Source organism: Saccostrea cucullata, unplaced genomic scaffold, assembly GCF_032062105.1.
Source record: "Saccostrea cucullata isolate Sc308-1 unplaced genomic scaffold, CSIRO_AGI_Scuc_v1 ctg52, whole genome shotgun sequence".
Classification (NCBI taxonomy): Eukaryota; Metazoa; Mollusca; class Bivalvia; order Ostreida; family Ostreidae; genus Saccostrea; species Saccostrea cuccullata.
In genome coordinates this window covers 411736-426996 of record NW_026931531.1, presented here as the reverse complement: position 1 = coordinate 426996, position 15261 = coordinate 411736, and the positions used below count along the sequence as shown (strand labels likewise).

The 15261-nt window shown below is 32.1% G+C and overlaps 2 protein-coding genes across 3 annotated transcripts; one reads left to right on the top strand and one right to left on the bottom strand.

Annotated features, from left to right (window-relative positions):
- Positions 1 to 9153: 9153 nt before the first annotated feature.
- Positions 9154 to 12062, bottom strand: LOC134232909 (uncharacterized). 2 transcript variants are annotated; one of them, XM_062714903.1, is made up of 6 exons: positions 11707 to 12062; positions 11193 to 11291; positions 10909 to 11046; positions 10481 to 10609; positions 9847 to 10216; positions 9154 to 9626 (listed from the first exon to the last, which is right to left on the bottom strand). In XM_062714903.1, exons 1-6 carry the CDS (start codon positions 11765 to 11767, stop codon positions 9473 to 9475), a joined length of 951 nt encoding a protein of 316 aa, XP_062570887.1. In that variant the 5' UTR covers positions 11768 to 12062; the 3' UTR covers positions 9154 to 9472. The 2 variants fall into 2 exon arrangements, with proteins under 2 accessions (XP_062570887.1, XP_062570888.1); XM_062714904.1 differs by lacking the exon at positions 11193 to 11291.
- Positions 12063 to 12321: 259 nt separating this feature from the next.
- LOC134232908 (uncharacterized) lies at positions 12322 to 14100 on the top strand. Its single transcript, XM_062714902.1, has 2 exons — positions 12322 to 12407; positions 12796 to 14100. Exons 1-2 carry the CDS (start codon positions 12360 to 12362, stop codon positions 13846 to 13848), a joined length of 1101 nt encoding a protein of 366 aa, XP_062570886.1. The 5' UTR covers positions 12322 to 12359; the 3' UTR covers positions 13849 to 14100.
- The last annotated feature ends 1161 nt before the right edge of the window (positions 14101 to 15261 follow it).

The window sequence follows — 15261 nt, the reverse complement described above, 5'->3', positions numbered from 1 at the left end:
TGGATGTTTTTTTTTTATTATTAGAGATAAATGAAATGTTTCTTTTGTGAAAAAAAATGTTGAAACAATTTATCAATCAAATATTTAAACTTAAATTTGGATATGTACTTGCGGGTACATACATACCTCCAGCTTTGCCGGGTCAATAATTCAATATTTAGGTGTTTCGACGACATTTTATCAACTACAAATATTCCTTTCATTTTTATATGATGCGATATATCAGTATAAACTCTTCATAGTAATTTTATTTTAGTAATTTAGTAATTTGGGCTTAAAATTACTTTAAAAAATTTACTTATGATTTCTTCTTTTGAAAAATATTTTTTAACAACTACAAACGTTTGCAATTTTCTAATCTTAATTTTTTTTTTATCATATCTGTGTGCGAGATGTAGATAAAGTTAGAATAAGACATTAAGTTAATCACAATCGTAGAAATTCACTGAACCGACATAAATTACATACAATACATGTATGCACTATTTGGCGAGATTCAGAATCTTATTAATAGCTCAGTCCTTAATTTGTACCTTGTCTGCCCAATTACTACATTTACAGAATAGCTTATTTGAACATTCAGTTCCAAATCTAGTTGAGAACATTCTACTCTAGACCATATTCTGACTTTACATTTTTTATCAAACACACTGATGAAGTGTAAGAAAAAACTTTTTAGTGCTTTTATAGATTTCAAGCAAGCGTTTGACACTGTTTGGAGAAACGGTCTCTGGAGTAAACTTTTAAATTATGGAATTAAAGGCAAATGCTTCACGTATATTACAAATATGTATCAGGGTATTAAATCACTTATAAAGATGAACGGCAATACAACCGATTTTTTCTTTTGTAATGTCGGAGTACGACAAGGTGAAAACTTATCTGTTGTATATTAATGACCTAGAGAATTATCTTGTTGATAGAAATATAATTGGTTTACAAAGCCTTACGACTTCTATAGAAAATGATTTATGTGTGTATTTGAAACTTCTTATACTTTTATATGCCGATGATACTGTCATTTTAGCAGAAACTCCTGATGATCTACAAAATGCTTTGAATGAATTTGAAAGCTACTGCTCAGAGTGGAAATTACAAGTAAATATAGAGAAGACCAAACTATTAATTTTTTCTAAAGGCCCTTTAAACAAAAGAGTTTTTTACTATAATAACAAGATTCTAGAAACTGTCAAAGAATTTAAATATCTTGGTATCATATTTTCAAGATCTGGCTCCTTTCTAAAAGCCAAGAAACATCTCTGTGACCAAGCCCAAATAGCTATGTATGGTGTTATCAGAAAAATAAGACAATTTAACCTCCCTGTAGAATGTCAACTTGATCTGTTCGATAAAATGGTTTTACCAGTGTTACTTTATGGTTGTGAAATCTGGGGTTTTGAAAACTTAGATATTATTGAACGTGTTCATTTAAAATTTTTGAAACATATTCTATATTTGAAAAGTAGTACCCCGAATTATATGGTTTATGGTGAAACAGGACGTTTTCCATTATCTGTCCTTATTTATTCAAGAATAGTCTCATACTGGTGTAAATTATTGAATAGCACAGATAAGAAAATTTCATGTATATTGTATCAATTTTTAATTGCTAACTCACAATCTGAAATTGGTAAGAACCCTTGGATTGACTGTGTTAATCGTATTTTTGAATCATGTGGACTTTCTTATATCTGGAATGAACAGTTTTATCATAATCCTAATCAAGACTGGGTTACTACTGTTGTTAAACAAAGATTACAAGATCAATTTATACAAAAATGGCATTCTGATATTAACAGTTCTTCCAAAGGTACTTTGTATAAAATTTTTAAAACAAATTTTGAGTGTGAAAAGTATTTAAGTACTCTGTCATTAAAATTAAGGAAAATACTTGCCAAATTTCGTACTACTAATCACCATCTACCAGTTGAGCTGGGAAGATGGGCATCAATACCATTAAGTGAAAGATTATGTACACTTTGTAATGCTAAACAAATTGCTGATGAATTTCATTTTATGCTTGAATGTACTGCACTGTCAAACATAAGGAAAAAGTATATTAATGAATACTACTTTACTAGACCAAATGTTCTTAAATTTTCTCAACTGATGACAAAACAAGATGATATGACACTTAAAAAACTCTGTACGTTTATATTAAAAATATATGATTTAGTCTGCCCTCCATAATTGTTTTCCTCACATTTCATTATTACGTGTTTTTTTCCCTCCCTTTTTCCATTTTTTTTCTCTTCATTTTCTTCTCCACTTCATTGTCTTATTATATATATCATATACTTATACCTCTGACCAGAATGTATATATGCTGTAAATATTTTTCATTGTCCTCATGTACCATATACTTTAAATGGTTTGAGTGAATAAATGAACTTGGGTCGCTGGGTTGAGTTTAGGATAGGAATAACCCTGGAGTACATGCCCAACAAAATTATCATTACATTTCGCCCTTCCACGTTTATTGGATGCATAAGATAAGTTAATATGTTGGAAACTTTTTAAAAATATCATGAGACTTGGTACTGTGCAAAAGGCGGTCCGAATGAATCGACATGAGTGAAAGATACAAAGTGTAGCATGTTTTACATGAGAAATTATTTTTTTCAATTTTAAACACCTATAATGTGTTTCTTGCTATTTTAATTAAGATAACGAGAATCTATTCCCGCCTTATCGAATTCTGTATGTTATAACTGAGTTTCACGAGGTGTAGCTCTACTGGTATATTCTTATAACTAAGGAGATAATAAAGTACCATTTCAAATTGAAAATTTGCAACAGCAATACATTAAAAATTGATCATTGCTTTAGTTGTTTTCTTGATATATTGAATCAGAACAAAACTATAGGAAGAATAGCATTTTGAAAATATTTCAAAATAATTTATATTTTTAGTAACCATGGCAACAACATTAATACGAAGAATTATGTATCTTAGTAAAGTCTACTTGTGTTCCAAGTCATATTGATATAAGACCAAAACTTTGAGATGAGTAGAATTTTGAAAATATTTCAAAGAAATTTCTGTAATCATGGCATCGAAATCAAAACCAATATTTAGAATTAGGTATCTCAGTGTAATCTACTTGTGTGCCAAGTTATATTAAAATCTGACTAAAACCGTAGGAGGAGTAGCATTTTGAAAAATAAAATGATTACAGACAGACAGACGGACGGACGACAGACAACTTACTTTCGCATTTATAAGCTCTCTTCTGGTCTTGGACCAGTACAGCTTAAATATAGAACAACTAGTGTGTATTCTTCATGTTACTCAGCAAGAGGGGAGGGTTTAGAGGCAGACACTCGAGTACTACTTTCTTATAACAACGTCTACTTTGTTACTTCGTCATCAAAGTCTATTTTATTAAAATATCAAAATATGTTTATATGCAATAGACTCTTTTTTACTTTTCTCTCTTTATTTTTGATTTGAGTTAAAGGGATACAACATTTCAAAGTAGAAATGATCATGAAAACTTTTAATCGTCGTTTTGCCGAATTTAAGTCCACGGCAAGAGATTTCTTTAATGTTTTAATAGAAATTGATATAAAATAAAATTGTAAAAGCCTGCAATAAAAACTTTCTCGGTTGTCATTTCTTCATATCAATTAACATTCCTTTGATTCTATTCAGAGATTGGTTGGATTTTACATATTAGTTTTACTATTTAAATGACGCTTGGTAACGAGGTGTATCGCTGACGGGTGGAGGGTGTGCCATGAACGCAAATTGGTCAGATCTGGGAAGATGTAGGCAAATGATTTTTCTTCATCAAAGTCATTCACTGTCATAACTATGCATCAGAATGAAATCGTTAATGCTGGGAAGAATATACAAATTGTACAACAGAAGGTGTTCTACATTTACTGAATTTAAATACGTCAACTTCTTTACAAAAATTTGAGTCCATTTTTGTCACGATAAAATTTGATGAGAATACTTCCATTTCTTGAAGATAATTTAAATTTCTAGAATAATTGCATTGATGTAATATGTAAAATACCTGAACAACGTTTTTAAAATCAAAGTCATTTTATTTCAAAATCAATATCATCCAAACGTACGACTTTTCAACACTTCAGACATTTCTACCATATGGTAAATTGAAGACTTACTGACATCATTATACGCCCGCTTAAAAACGGGAGGGTATATAGTAATCTTCTTTTTACAGAATGTAATATATTTACTAACGAACACTATTAAAGATAAAAAGTTCATTAAACAATACAAATCAGGAGCAAACACGGACCTCTGAGACAGAAGAGGTGGGATAAGATGCCATGGAGGAGTGAACACTCATGAAAGACCTTTATATTTTCTTGACGAAAAATATTTATTTTACCAAATTACAAATTATTTTACCAAAGTAACTTTTAAACTCTCATACTTTAATCGCTACCAGTTTCTCTTGCTAGCTTTTGTGTTCTGACCTCTGATATTTTTAACTAATAGTTTATTTTTTACTGAATTATTATTTGATTAAATTATTTGAAAAAAAACACATGAAATTAAGTCTGTAGACGTATCTAACTCAAATAAAAATGAATAAGCACAAAATTGTGAGCAGATGCTATTGTAACTTTGGACATCTCCAACTTGATCACCATGCAACTTTCAAAACTTGCGCTCCAAATGCAGTTAATTTTATATCAGATAACTTTTGATTTTAACCTTGTTTCAAAGAATGTCATCAACCAGTTAGTTTCATAATTTCAAAATCACTTTAGGCAGACAAACACACATAATTTTAAGAAACAAGTATGTAACGATTGTTCAAAGTCTGCCTATGTATTTTTAAAATATAGTAATTCCCGGCATATGTGATAATGCACGCGAAGAAATATTTTTTCAGAGGTTAAGCAATGATTCCGATCATGTACTTAATTGGGTTTTTTTTCAGGTTGGTGGTTAGCAAAGATACCAAACTTGTACATGAATTGGCGAATTCAAATTTAGCGCGATCACTTGGTGTTGAGTTGTTAGCGCATTTATGGATAATTAGCGCAATACCCTAATGCGTTGTATATTGTATTAATAATTGTATTTGCAGTAATCATGAATTAGCGCATCGTTGGCCGCTTAAAATATAAGGCCCGCTTTTTAAAGTATACATACAGTACTTTCCTGATCAAATTGCCAAAATTTGTCTATAATAATTTCCCATAGACTTTGATTTTTTTGCCTTGGCAACATACAATTACTTCCTGAAAGGAAGGATTACAATCAAAGCAGAACGTTTCGAAGAAGAAATGATATACATGTATTTGCAAAGTAGAGGGGTAGAATTTTTTATATATTAATTAGAAAGTTAAAACAGTTTTCTTATTAATTTTATTATTTCACATTTTGTAAAATAACCGATTATTACTGATTACAATATTGTAGAAGTCGAGGAGGCACAACAACAGAACAGCAACTGGTATGGTAGAAGATTCCAAAGGATAAGGTTTAACAGGAGATTTCAGGGGAGGAGGTATTGGAGAAGATATCAGAGGCTTATAATTTGGAGAGGTGGTTATCGAAAGCATTAGAGAAGATTTCAGAGGAAAAGTTTTATAAAAGACCTTGAGGGAATACGGTTGCAGGACTGTCTACGCTGTCAAAAGGAGCTGGGCCTCGAAAATGACTACGGAGACATCATACAAATACATTTTTTCGAATTAGGAAAAAATAAATCAGTTAAAGAGTAATATTTACATCCACTGAATATTTTCTCCTTTATTTCTTAAGAAAACCCATTGCGTTAATCACTGCATGAACTACATTAGGCATGTCGCCTGTACAGATTTCTTGATCAGTGGCTGTTCCATCAAGGAAACGTATAAAGACGTTCACATTATTCATACAATAATTAAACTTTTGGGGTTTATAATGGCCATGCGCGCCCTGACAACCTCAGTTGCGGTTTCTCCAAAATAAATCTATAATATCTTACAACTTGTTTTCTTTTAAGGTATGTACATGTAAATTCAATCATCTTTATGTTAATAATATTCATGTTTATATACCTTGAAAGCTAACGCATTTGAAATGTAATATGTTGAAAAAAAATGAAATGTTATTAATGATTTGTTTCTTTTTCAGAATGTTTTGTAAAATTAATTATTTTATTGATATGAGTTGCGGTTTCTCCAAAATAAATCTATAATATCTTACAACTTGTTTTCTTTTAAGACCAATGTCATCAGAGGTGGAAAGCAAGTGTTGCCATCCCTCACAAGCCAAGCGGGAATCTGGCTCAAACAAAAAAATATATAAAAAACAACTATAATACATATATCAAAAATAAAATCCTTGAGTAAAGAAAGCTCGTACATTTACCCTTTCATTAAAACCAGGAAGTTATGTATGTAAACACACTTCAATGCCTGTATTGCTTAGTTACGTAATTATTCTTAATGACTCTTCCAATAAATGCATAGAAAGTACAGAAAAAATATATTCCGTTAACTTTTTGTGCGAGATTTATCCAATAAACCTTCTATCTACATATTTCTCATAGGAAACGGCTTCCTTGTTCAACATTCAACCTTTCAATTTTTTGTTAGCAGACATTGTTGGATCGTAGGTCACTCCTTATTTTTGAGAGAAAAAACATTTTATTTTAAAGAACGCAAGTTCTTCCTTTTTCTAAAATTTAATAAAATATTATAAAAATTCGTGAAACTAAAGTTACAGAAATATAGGATATTAGAATTATAAAAGTAGACATATGAGAGTTCATTATTTTTTACACAAAATTCCATGCATTAAAATTTCATTTTTCTATGTTTTCAAAAGTCGTGTCACTTCCTATTTCTAAAATTTAATAAAAAATATATAAAAAAAGTCATGAAACCGCTATATAGGATATAGAATTGTGTATGAAAGTAACATTTTAACAATGCATTAGTAATATTTAGTATTCTTATAAAAATTCGTAATGTGTGCCAACTTATTTTTCAGTAGCTTGCTTCATTTTAGAAATGGTTCGTTGGCAGAGTACGCTCTTAAATGTTGAATAAACTACAAATGTAGGAGGCATAAACTTTATATAGAGGTGATAATGATAATGGTATTTTGCTACATAAATGAGAGATGTTGACGATAGAAAAGCTCAAATGAGCACATTTATTTTAATAAAGTTTTGTTAATTTACTATAATGCGTGTTTTATCTACATTGAATATCTACATATGAAACAGATGTGTCAGACTATTTGACTGATGTCTTTTTCTTAGAATTCGTGGGGACATATTAAATCAACATATAATGAAAATCATCAATGTTGATTGATAAAACTTCGTCGTATGTGTTAATGTCAAAGTTTTTTTTTTTAATGAATTCTGTCTCATATAAATATTTTATAAATAGGTCTGCGATAAAGGGCGCTTTAGTACCCAGTAATAGTTTAATTTCATAAACTTATATGTCAACTAGAGGTACTGTGAGCAATGAGCTCACTAAATGATACCCCCGCCTCCCATATGATTATAATGGAAAAGTCCATGTTTTGCTGTGGCCGGGAAACCCAAAATATGTATCGGATCAAAAAGTAAAATAGGAGGTGCACAATGGCAATATGTAATAAAATTTTTGTGAAAGTTTCAGTAAATTTCACTCCGTGGTATAAGAGGAGTTGCGGATAAGAGATGGGTTCCCCAAAGTGTAACAGACAGACGGACGTACAGACGGACGGACGGACATACCGATTACAGTATACCCTCCCACTTTTCAAGCGGGGGTATAATCAATTACCTCGTTTTAGAATTGTTCATACGTAGAGCATGATCTTATGTATGGAATCATCTGAGAGATATAAACCCGGTATGCAAGTGATATTTAAGGAGTAATTGTCTTTTTTTTTCGATTTCATGATGTGATCAATCGATTGGCTGTTGTGATGATTTGCATTAACGCCGAAGGCGTTTATGCATAAAATATTTACATCCACTGAATATTTTCTCCTTTATTTCTTAAGAAAACCCATTGCGTTAATCACTGCATGAACTACTGTGATTAGGCATGTTGCCTGTACAGATTTCTTGATCAGTGGCTGCTCCATCAATGAAACGTATAAAGACGTTCGCATTATTAATACAATAATTAAACTTTTTAATCCTTTTTAAATGATTATTTAAAAAGATATAAATAAGAACAATAAAATGTCTTTCTTTGTTTGTTATTACGCGGGTTATGTATTTTTTCTGCAACAGCTGCTACCGTTAATTCCAGTAATAACAAGCAAAGAATCCATTTTATTGTTTAAATTATCACGCAAGCTAATCGATTGATCATCGTCATGAAATTGAAAAATCTGACAGTTATTCCTTATACATGCTTTGATTCCGCCAATCCACGTGCTCCAAGCCATGCTTCTGTCTAGTTGTTTGTCCCGCCCTGCACGTGGTTTTTTTGGAATCGACTAATACATTTTTGATATAAAGTACATTTACAATTTGTGATTTTTTCTCGGACAAAGACATTGGAAATGTAAATATTAAGGTATATACTGCTGCAAAAGTAAGGAAAGTTCAGAAAGATAACGTCATATCCCATTTATCATCATATATGTATCACACTCCCCCACAGCACCTGATCCCACCTCTGATGTTTGGTCCGTGTTTGCTTTGCTCCTATTTTGTTCTGTTTTGTTCTGTGTTATGGACTTTTAAGGTAGTGATTGTATGGACAGTAAATTTACTAGTTTTCTTCGTGACTTTAATAGTTATTTTTTTAGTGTTTGTTAGATTGTCTGTTATTTCAAGCTCACCAGGATATCTTATCGCAAGTATATGCAAATTGATTAACAACACGCCGTCGATAATCATTTATGTAAACATTTATAAAAATAGACATTTAGTAGTATATAATTATATCTAAATGTCAGATTGAAGAAAGTGTTTTCTTCTTTTCACGTACAGTGTATGAGATAAATTCTTCTTCATATGAATAAAAATAGGTCCAGTCTAATAATTGGTACCCTTGTGAATATCCCATTGTCGGAGGATATAGTTTCCAAAAACCACAAAGATATCGTCAATCAGAAACTCGAACATTTTTAATATCAACTTCAGAGTACTTGTATATCAGATTCGCTATAAGAAAGTAATTTTGCAAATGACAAACGTAAGTAAATTTGTGTTTTCCATTTTATTAAAAACACAGTTGTCAATGATTTCAAATAAAAAGTAGTACTTTTAAAGGTAAAAATAATTCCGTTTTTTGAAAATTTATTTCATGAGGTGGTTTAAAAAATAAAATAAAATGAAAACCTCATTGACACAGCAATTTATATCTTTCCATGATTGAATGATATTTTACAGTTGTATTTGAAAAAAAAAAGTCGTTATTTTTAAAGTACTGCAAGTCAGGTGTTCATCGCCACATTCAACAATTGCCGATCTAGGCAATAGTTTATTTATTTGGTAACATTCATCTCGTCATCCAATGGCCTCTCTAAACATGATCATATCTTAACGCCCTTCTCTTCTTCGAGTTTACTGTAGGGATTTGGAATAGCGCTGATTTTTGTCAGGAACACGTTGCGAAGTCCCTTTTTTCCTGTTTCGCCGGATTCCTCTCTGTGCTTCTTTGACATTCTCTTTTTGACGGTCAAGCAACTGGATAAAAAAAAATCATCAAATTTATTATCACTGACCTTGGAAAACTGAATGCAATTCACATTCCAAATTTTCAATATCAATTCCGATAATGAATATTCATAAATTTATATATTTTTAAAAAAATCATATATAATGTTCATTTCAACGGACACAGATTCTATAGAGACAGCATTAATATGTATATAGCAGGAAATTATGTAATTTTGAAATAACTAACCATAATAGAGAAAATAAAATGAGGATCACGACTCCCGCCATTGAAAAGGCACCCATGAAAAACATGTTCCAGGATCCCTTCCCGCGGTACGCCTTGTGCGCACTGATGAATTTTTTGTATATCTCATCGTTGTCATCTATCTTGGTAAGAAACTGAGAATCATTGATAAATGAAGCATCCTCCAAATCATCATCCTTACCATCATCGTTATCATCGTCATTATCATCCAGATCATTCTCTCCCTCTTGTCCTTTGGTGTCATCTTTCCCGTCCTCTTTGTCTTCCTCTGTATCGATATCTGGTTGTTCTTGGTCCACCTTTACAAACTTACTATGGATGCTTACCATCATTTTGTGTAAAAGTTTATTTTCTGAAATGAAGACCACATAAATGTTTTCATCTTCGATGTATTTTTATATGTTCAGATAGACAAATCCTTTTTATAGGTAACAGCATTTTTTATCTCTTGACCTTGGAGTTTGACTACCATTTCAGAAATCTTAACCTTCGCCACAAGCTACAAAACATGCTGCCAAAGGGGGCTTTTCACAAATACGTCTTGATTTAATTTTAAATTCATATCAATTCATTCATTTTCAATTTGTTTTAATTATAGCTGGGAAAGGAAACTTACCAAATAAACAGATCTGTTTTTCGAATTTTGGAAACTCTATACATTTAGAGGAAGCGCCACAGTCGTTCTCGGAGGTGCAGGTCTTTGCCAGTTGATCACTTTTTTTGTTAAGCATCTTACTGACGAAACCTACAACACATAAAGTCATGTTACGAGAATTTGTATTCTACATCATACAATACATAATACAAGAATTGGCGATGCTTGTTTCTCTTTAAATATATCAAAGTGAACGGTATGCTATGTTAACCCGTTGCAATATTCGATTTTTTTCCATTAATATTGAATAATTCTTCATTTTTATTGTATAATTTTTATTTGTATTCTATAATTTTCCATTTTTATTCCATGTTTTTTATTCTATATTTATAATAATTAATTAATTTTTTAAGGTATAAACAGCATATAAACTTAAACTGACAACGCACCTGGCATACACATGCGCACTCCAAAGTTAGGCACCTCTTCACATTTCCCGACATTTTCACAGTCGCTATCCTCAGTACAACTTGCCAAAGATGGAAGCCTGGATAATTTCATTTCCATCCTTATATTCACCATTTTTTCTACAAAGCGATAAATTCATAAATGCTTTAAAGGATTGTGAAAGATATTGGCATTAAATACTAGCAGTATTTATTCAAAATAATTACCAATTCTGCTTGTAAAATAAAACTTTAATTTATCTCATATAAAAAGAGTGCAATCATACTTGGCAAACAAACGCTTTTGTCCGCAAGACCCATGTTAACACATGTGGAAAAGTGGGGACAATCTGCTTCTGTAGAACAGAATATTCGAAACCTTCTGCCTATAATAGAAAAAAAATCTGCCTTACATGTTAAGTCTTCATAGCGGTGTTAAGCCAGGCCTGCAGACCATAAACTGTGAACAGACTTAAGTCAAAATGTTGACTTTGAATACTATACAGCTTGTTCTATATAATACATGCGTTATCAAAAATATTCAGTTTTGTGTAACTTTCCAATTTTAACATATGGTTGTTATATTTATATAAATTTGAAAGATTTAGTATTACAAGGAATGACTTTCAAAACATTTAGACTTTCAAAATCCAAACAAATATATCAAAAGGATATAAAAACTGAAAACTAGAAAATAAGAAAAACTAACAAAGATACAACCAGTAAAATCATTAAAACACCCTTATACATCAGAAAGACTAGCGGAGAGTAAGTTTTATATTTCTGTCTGGGTTATCTTACCTCTCCGTGCGGCACCCAATCCCACAATTAACAGGACAACGAAAATCTGTAGATACTTCATGGCGGCTGTTCTTGTCTCTTCTAATTCAGTGTTACTAAATTCCTTTATTTATGTGTCTAATTAAGGTGATTATTGAGGTCGTCTTAAATATAAATATAGCACAAGATGGTGTTGCATTTGTCCAAATGTACAATAACATCCGCGCGCCGATTTCCGTTTTATTTATTGTTCATGGATTAATATCCTCCTTAAAGCAAAGTCCTGTGCAGGTTTATGCAATTTCATCACAATGATGAATAATGGAGAAAATGAAGTCCATTTGAACTTTGGCGGATTATCCACACTAGAACAGGGGGAGGAACAGGTGGTAAGTTAAAAATTACTATAAATAAACCAGAAAATTAACGGGGAAAAAATTAAAGAAACGTCCGCTATTTTGTACAATAATCATATTTTTGAAAATTTCTTTTTTTTAATTCGATTTATTAAAAAAAATAATTTGAACTATCATGCAGTTCTGTTTATAAGGTCTTAAAAATTTTAATTTGTCAAAAGAAAAAATAATTTACATGCATATAGATGTATGTGTAATTTCTTTTAAGAGCCACTGAGCAGATTAATCCTGTGATCAACCAAAGTCCCGGTAAGGAGTATGGGAGACTCGGTCAGAAATCGCCTGAGTGATGCCTTGACTTCAAAGGTACAAATCAGCATTTTTTTCAGAAAGCTCACATAATTAGTATACATTGTGAACATAAATCTTTTTTTAAAATAAATTCTATTATATGTATTAATTTGTTTATCTATTTATATATATTTTTTAAATTCTAAAGGGTTTTTTCACTGTATGCTGTTCACAATAAAATAAAGTTCACGACAAATAACAAACTTTTAAAATGTTAATACCTTACGTGACGGTGCTCTGTGTCCATCGAATAAAATGGGGTGTCCACCGTCACAATCAATTCGGAAAATTAAGAACAATGATACAAATACTAGTAATCATATAAATAACAACTTGATTTATGTTAATCATTTTATACAAGTTTAAATAAGCTTTTACATGCATTTTTCCCTCCTCTTGACAGTTACAAGTGTTTCGTCATGCAGTGAGACGAGTCCTCATTTTGATGAAACTAAGTCCTGTGACTTCAGATATAGATTCCCGTCCCCCACACGACCTCCCCGCTGGGAGCCCAAAAAGGTCCAAAACCAAAAGACTTCCATCAGAACAAGAAATCCGCGCGGCGGAACTGTCACACGAATATAACTACCCCGACTTGTCCCTGCTGAAAAAGGAGGTACATCAGCCGCCGCCACCCGATATCACCACACTACCAAGAAGCCATGCAAAAAGGAAACGGAACGGGGAACGATGTGGTGGAAGTCAACTGGGAAGGTCTTTGAGCGATCTCTGTACAAACAGCAGGAAGTACGCAAATCCACGTAAAAACGTGTCGATGAAAGCCAAGTTATTTGAGAATCCGGATGAAGAGAGCGAATCGGAGGAATATCTGTACCCTACGCCATCACCAAAGCAACCAGAAAAGCAGTTCTTTCCACCAAATTCAAAACCACCATTAGCAAATAAGCCATCCTTTCTGAAAAAATCACCAGCTCATGTCACTGCTATGAACAACATAAATCATGTAAACAAAGCCCGCGACTTTCTCTCCACGAACTTGCAGCGAAAACTCGAGATTGCAAACAAGCCATCTCCACGGCCATGGAAACCACAAGAACAACAACCCACTAACATGAACAATCCCCCAGACTATGTAGACATGGGTAATTTCAGAGATATTTCTTTGAGCTCAGAAAAGGGAAAACCTGTTGGAACTGTGATGTTAAGACCAGTAGGGAAAGTGGCACCAAGTTTCGAAGAAATTAAAACAGAAGTCCAACAAATTTCATCTAAAACAAACTTCAGTGATCTTGGTGTAACCGAATTAGTTGCTTGTCTTCGAAAATGTGGACTCTGGGAAATGGCAGACGTTTGTCAAGCGGAGAAACTGGATGGCGCCTTCATTAATGAACTATCTGTAAAAGAGTTACAGGAATTCAAACTGACGCCATTACAAATGGTAAAACTAAATAAGGTAAAATCTGGTTGGAGACCAGTCACAACTCAGCTTTTGTAGAGGTGATTTGTCTCATTGTAGATTGTCATCTAGTGTGAAGAGTTTGTTTCCAGACCTTCTTCTATCCCGGTGAAAATTTATTGATATTAGTGATATATAGATATTGTCTAGAGTTATTATGTAGGTGAGTAGCACGGCTACTACACATAATATTACCTGCATTGTACTATTTGTTGCAAATTTTGATCACTGTTTTTCAAAATTCACTTCGATTTTGAATCATTGTTTGTTTTTTTTACTTATAAAACAACATTTTTATGGGCTATTTTTTATGTTTAAGTTATTATTCATTTGGAAAACTTGTGATATTTTCATAAATTGTTATCTTGAATAAATTTTTCCTGCGTTTCTGTGATTTTTCTTTTGGACCAAAGCGGTTCACCATTTGTAGCCTGATTTAATGCGTTGATATTACAAATTACTCATTGAAACCCGTAAATGAACAGTCTACAACGTAATAAATCTAGAGTTCAGTCTGAACTTTTTGGCTAAAAAATTTATTTCGTAAATTAAGTCAAATTGATGAAGACAAAGCATCATTTAAGATGTACATGTGATTGAAAAATGAAGAATGAATAGATTTCTTTTCATAAAAAGAAATTCTATCAAATAAAATTCATTGACTACAATGGAAGTAACAAAGAATAGTGTACATTATATCCAGAAGATTCTTGTTTGATTGAAAGTGGCACAATAATTAAAAAGACTCAAGAACAACATTTATTGGTTTGCAACAGCATATGAGGGTCCAAAAATCAGTTCCTTTATTATATATCATTATCTATTCCTTCAAAGTATACCCTGCTTTTATACATGTCTCAAGACCCAGAGGACAATGATTAATAGAACTCTCCACTCTCCTCGACAATTTTAAAGATGAAGAATCTTATTCTGGTTTCTTTTTTCTTTTTTTTTTTTTGACAGTCTGTCGCCATAGGTACTTGTCGTTCAGTACCTATTTATTTATGAGTACAAATAATATGATATGATACTGGCAAACACGTATAAAAAGGCGTCACTCTTTTGAGTCTATAAGGGACACAGAATCGAAAAGTTCAGTCAGTACCCTTCAGATAATCCTCAGGGATATTCAATGAAATAAATAAAGATAACGAACAGTATTCAAGCTCAAAAGCCCATAAAACAAAACAAAATAGGAGCAGAGCAAAAAGGGACCTCTAAAACATCATAGGTGGATCAGGTGCAATGGATGAGTGAGCATCCACTGCCGACCGGTCACACCCGCCGTGTTCTCCTTGTCATGATCGGGAAATAACAGGAATATCCGTCGTCAATTTAGTGTTTAAATAATGGTCTACCAATTAGTATGAAAAAAAGTCAGTCAGCATTTGACTCAATGTTAAATTGTATTTGCTGACAAAGTCATTGCATCGACCGAAGAACTTACGAAAT

Bases quoted from the DNA above. Each gene is read 5' to 3' on its own strand.
- LOC134232908 (XM_062714902.1), top strand. From the start codon at position 12,360: ATGGGAGACTCGGTCAGAAATCGCCTGAGTGATGCCTTGACTTCAAAG. The intron at 12,408-12,795 runs GTACAAATCAGC...TCCTCTTGACAG, and splicing joins GTGATGCCTTGACTTCAAAG to TTACAAGTGTTTCGTCATGC.
- LOC134232909 (XM_062714903.1), bottom strand. From the start codon at position 11,767: ATGAAGTATCTACAGATTTTCGTTGTCCTGTTAATTGTGGGATTGGGT. The intron at 11,292-11,706 runs GTAAGATAACCC...TTTCTATTATAG, and splicing joins ATTGGGTGCCGCACGGAGAG to GCAGAAGGTTTCGAATATTC. The intron at 10,610-10,908 runs GTGCGTTGTCAG...TATGTGTTGTAG, and splicing joins AGTGCGCATGTGTATGCCAG to GTTTCGTCAGTAAGATGCTT.